General features: G+C 40.2%; 1 protein-coding gene across 2 annotated transcripts in view; it reads left to right on the forward strand.

The window, feature by feature from the left end:
- Nucleotides 1-2,430: 2,430 nt before the first annotated feature.
- The window catches only part of fli1 (Fli-1 proto-oncogene, ETS transcription factor), a 30,998-nt gene continuing 28,303 nt past the window's right edge, over nucleotides 2,431-5,125 (forward strand). For both annotated transcript variants that reach the window (XM_031860823.1, XM_031860824.1), the window contains exons 1-2: nucleotides 2,431-2,606; nucleotides 4,476-4,560. In XM_031860823.1, the coding sequence (XP_031716683.1) occupies nucleotides 4,522-4,560 (39 nt within the window). In that variant the 5' untranslated portion in view covers nucleotides 2,431-2,606; nucleotides 4,476-4,521. The remainder of the gene's footprint in view (nucleotides 2,607-4,475; nucleotides 4,561-5,125) is intronic.

Raw genomic sequence — 5,125 nt, forward strand, 5'->3', positions numbered from 1 at the left:
CCCAGAGGACCAAAAAAAAGAAAAAAGAAAGGGCTGGAATTTGACCGATCTCCATCTCCAGATCATCTCTCGGTAGCCCCTTCAACTAAATAAATAACTCATTACAGTTCAGAGTAAGGAGCTTCATTTACTCCAGGCGATGTAATCGCAGCTGTCTCTAGGTTGCACACATCAACTCAAATACAAGTGTTTTTGGTGGAATCCCAAGAGAAGGAGCGCTGAAACGTTAACATACCAGTGAGGAAAGACTGGCAGTGGAATGCCTGTGGAAAGCTGTTGATAGCAGATTTTTTGTCCTCGCTGCACAGTAGTATTAAGTTTGCTAAAAAAGTACAGAAGGGGATTCTGTCAACAACATTAAAGCATATATACATAGAGGCCTAAGTGCTAATAAATCATGGAAAACAATAGAGAACCCTCTGGCTGACACAAGAGACATAATCACCCCAAAGCCACATTCCACATTTAATGTCAATACCATGGCAAAAACAAGAAGTCCTGGATGGTGCTGGAGTTGATGAGACAACCAGACAGAGGAGGTGAGGCATTAGCAAATATATTCTGTATACGGCACCATTTCAGTCAAGAAAGAGTGTTGCTACATCCTGTAGAATAAAGCATGGACGTTTAGACAGTCACGGATGAATTCAACTACCTCTGGTAAGTGACATGACTATGTGAGGTTAAACACTAGCAATTACTTGCAAATATTAATTAACTTAGTGAAGGTTTGGTAGAGTGGATGCTATTTTGAAACAGTTAGGCTTTATCCAAATGCCAACCTCATTTTTTTTTTGTCTTTTCAATTTCCTCTCATTCTAGATCCACTGAAATTGGATTTAACTTAATGCTGATAAACTTGATGGCACGTTGACCAGTGAGTTCTACTAAAAAAAGTGTTGGACATTAAGGTTTCCATCAAAAGCATTTTTTTATTAAATGGGTCCCACAAAAACAGCTAATGCATCTATCTTTATTAATGTCTATATTTCTTTTCTTTGTCTTTTTTTTGGGAGAATTTAATATTTGCTGTTCAAATGTGTTAGAAAACGTATTGCACTGTATCCTGAGGAAGGCCACGCAGCAGGCGCATGAATGCCATTTTTCAGTAAAACGGATGTTGGGATTTCCGTCCATTGTTTCGTGCTGGGAACACTGTTATCAATGTTGTTGTTTTTAATCATTGCATTAGGAAGCGGTGCCACAAACAGAAGGTCTAGCCGGTGATGAAAGACGACCTTTTTACCAAACCACCCCCAACACTGTAAAAAATGAAGAAAAGAAAGTTGTATTTCGTCTGTTTCTATAAGTGATTCTTTTACATGATGTATTGTCGTTATTTTATTTCTTCCAGACTTTTTCTGTCACGTCGTTACCTCACTATTTGGCAGAAAATAACACATGATACAAAGTAATCATGAACAAGAACTTTTTTTAATGATGGATGCTTTTTGCAATGAGCACGTGAAATGTGCCCAAATTGCAGCAGAAGGCCCCTCGTCTCACTCATCTTTGGCATTCATTATTGCCTCTCCAATGCAAAGAAAGGCGACTTCTCTGTTTCACCTCGGTTGCTCCAGAGAAAAAAGGGCGACCTTGATGAGGCTATAAAAAGCTATGGTTGGGCGACTTTCCTCACCGTGAATTGCCCCACATCCTTTGGAGGGGGACTCTTGGTCGAAGATGAGGGCAGCAATGTAAAGGAAATGAAGTTAGTGAACTGAGTGGGGTCAACTGAGCAGGAAAAGACAAACCGCTGCAGAGGAACTGCTGCTGGTTGTATTCCTACGGGAGCTGTCACCATCAGGACAGACAGGAACATGAATGAATATCTAGACACGCCAGCTGATTATTCAAATCTATCGTGCTGATTTGAAGTAATCATTACGTGCCTTTGTCATCATCAGCATGACTGAAGGAAATCATTTTTTATTGTTTAGAGAGGCGTGGAAGTTAACAAGATTATCTATTTTCTCCAACGCCAAGATTGATCCTTGTGAATGACGTTTCATTTGCCAGATGTTCGGCTTTCTGTTCTTACAATGCAGGCCTAAAATACACCTGAGCACACTTTGGTCGACACCTAATTTGCGGAGGGGAAGGTGTGAGGACAGTTTCTTGGAAGCAAAATGTTGTTTTTTTGCAATGATGTTTGTGACTGTACTGAGAGCGGTTTACCCACGTGCGCCACTGCTGCTGCGATATGTGCAATGTTACAGTCCAACGTAGTCACACATATATTATTTAAAAACATCTATTAAAAAAACAGAAGAAAGATTCAAACAGATATGCTACACTTTTCTTCTCATACAGCAGATTTATGACGCTCTTTTCTCTCTCTGCTTTCCCCTTATTTCATGGTTCAGTGGCCTCACACGGCAGGCAAGGGGAGGTTTTCTCTCGCTGCTCATTGGTCGCGGCTCTCCAGTCTCAGCAACATTTCCATTCATACACCACGGCGCTGCTTTTCAGCCCCTTTCTAAATAACTCACTGTCATCATCATTGGAAAAAACGACTTTGCCTGGACGGGACTAATTATCTAGAATTGGCGAAGGAGTCATTCGATCGAAAAAAAAAGATCATACAACCGGCAGGAAAACGACAGGTGAGTGGAGAAAAAAAAAAAAAAAGAATCGCGTTTTGTGAAAAGTCCTGCTCAGCTATACTCTGCAGCGGTGTGCGTGCAGGAGGACAATACATCGTTTCCACTTGTTTTATTGTTATTGTTGATGCACAGTCACATTGTAAAAAAAAAAAGAAAGAAAGCAGATAGTGGATGTTTCGGAACGAGTCCGATAGCGGAATGAAACTGTGACCTCCATCTCGAAGCTTTGGGTTCATGTTAAATGTCTCTTTGCTCTATAAACGTGTTATTCAAAGGTTAACCTTATTCAAGTTCTGAGGCAAGTAAGAGTTTTGCTATCGAAAAACACTGAACTTGTGTCAGCTCGTCTCTTCGCAGTCTCTCCATAGGGGCTTTAGTCTTTAGTCTGTATGTATGAAAAAAAGAAAATGGAAAACGTATTAGCTGGAAATCAGTTGGTTCTCGTTTATGATGGATAACAGAGAGGTAAGATGCTTAAAATGTAACACTAGAGGGGTCCCGGCCCACGGGGCTGTCTCGGAGGGAGGTTCACGCCGTTATTCACCAGTCCTCCTCTGCCTAATTGGCTGCAGATGCGGTGTCCTATGCTCTTTTTACCGCGTAGAAATTGGATGCATTTGGGGAACTTTATGAGGCGAGTCCTGCGTTTGCCTCCAGAAGCCGAGAAGACAAAAAAAAAAAACATTGGTCCTACAAGTATTTATGCCGTGCCACGTTTATATGGAACCCCCTCTCTTTTTTGGGGGATAATTTATCAGGGGCCAAGAATTCAATGAAAATCTTGAAGGTGAAATTGCGCTATAAAACAGGAGAAATTTGAGTGCTATTAAACCCCTGGCTGCGAAAGGTGTGCGTCTCTCCAAGTCTGTTTATTGTTTCATTTTCGCGTCTTTAATTTAGAATATTTTTTTCGGTATACTGGCTTTAAGATCACAAGTGCATCAACCACTAATTATGCTGAAATAGGTAAAAGACTCCTGCTTGTATATTTATTATCCTGACAGGTAAGAGCATGCTGAACAGGAGAGTGATACGCCTTGTTGAGATAACTTTGAACTTTAGAGGTCTTGAATGAGGTCCATATACGTTCATTTGCTTTATCACACAGTCTATATAACAGCCATTTGTGATGGTATATGCCACTGCCTCTCGAATAATTGCACAGGGAGGGAAGGGCTAAAGACACCGTCCTCTAAGTGCCCTTTCACCCTAGACTTTGTAAGCTGCACTTATTAAAGCGAAAAGTGTTTCAATATGTGGTAAGCTTGAGGGGGAAAACGTGATGGGGGTGGGGATGGGGCCCCTCTTCTTCTTCTTCTTCTTCTTCTTCTTCTTCTTCTCATTGCCCAGCTCCCATTGGGCGACTTGGAGTCATTCATCCATGTTAGCAGTAGGTCAGTGGTGTATCAGTTGGTGTTGTTAATGTACGGACAGTGGTAATTAAAACCCACCCGTATCTAATACCTCTGACCACTCTGGAAAAAAATGAGACCTCTATGACTGGATCATAGGATTATGTGTGCAGTCAGGCGTACAGGGGTGCATTGAGCAAATTTGACTTTCCCTTTGTTTCGATGGAAGTTTAAACCATATGTGGAAGTTCACAACACCCGCGGTACTTTGTGGATGTTTGCTGTACAGCGCGTAGCTGTCATGTCAAGTGTAAGTGATGTCTTGATGGCAGCAAGAAAATCTAAAGCGCGGAGTATTTGTTGCTTTCAATTTCAGCAAAAAGTCACATAAGCATTACAATCATCCATATACATATAAAACGATACATAAAGCATCCCGTTGAAATGGAAATGATACAAAAATTAAATAATAATAATAGTAAAATATTATTAATACCTTTTATTTTCCTTTTCTCAGGGCCCATTGGACACTGAGCACCCTTGGGCCTGTCTGTCAAGTAGACATGTTTCAAACTGTCCCTGACACGTCGTCTTACGTCAAGGTAAGACACCACCGTCTCTTCGATCAGGTAATTTTGGAGGGACAAACTAGGGGTCCTTTCATTCAGTTTTTTTTTTTGTTATTGAGGGTGAGATGTTCAACCATAAATTGACCTATTTTCTACCCAGTCTAATATGCATTCTACTGACAAGTATCCCCAATCATTTCCATTATATAAACAAGTCGAATTAAATGTTTATGGTGCACTTTATTCGACAAAAATAAAACAAATTACTTGCAAAATTATAATGTATGCCAGGCTTATTGTATTTGATTGCCACTTTGTTATTTTCCCCTTCTGTTTTGTCGCTCCAAAGATATTTGTTGAAATGCTGTTATGGCTCATTATTATGTTTGACGTCATGATCCCCCCTTCTTTCTCTTTCTCTCTTTCTCTGCCACAGCCCTGAGAATGCAAATAAAGCAAACAGCGCACATCTGGTTTTCACATTAAAAAACTACATCGCAACGTGAATACCTGCAACTGCTACATACCTGAGGCACTGAAACCATTATATATATATATATATATATATATATATATATATATATATATATATATATAT

The sequence above is a fragment of the Anarrhichthys ocellatus genome, unplaced genomic scaffold (genome assembly GCF_004355925.1).
Source record: "Anarrhichthys ocellatus isolate YVR2014 unplaced genomic scaffold, GSC_Weel_1.0 scaffold24, whole genome shotgun sequence".
Taxonomy (NCBI): domain Eukaryota; kingdom Metazoa; phylum Chordata; class Actinopteri; order Perciformes; family Anarhichadidae; genus Anarrhichthys; species Anarrhichthys ocellatus.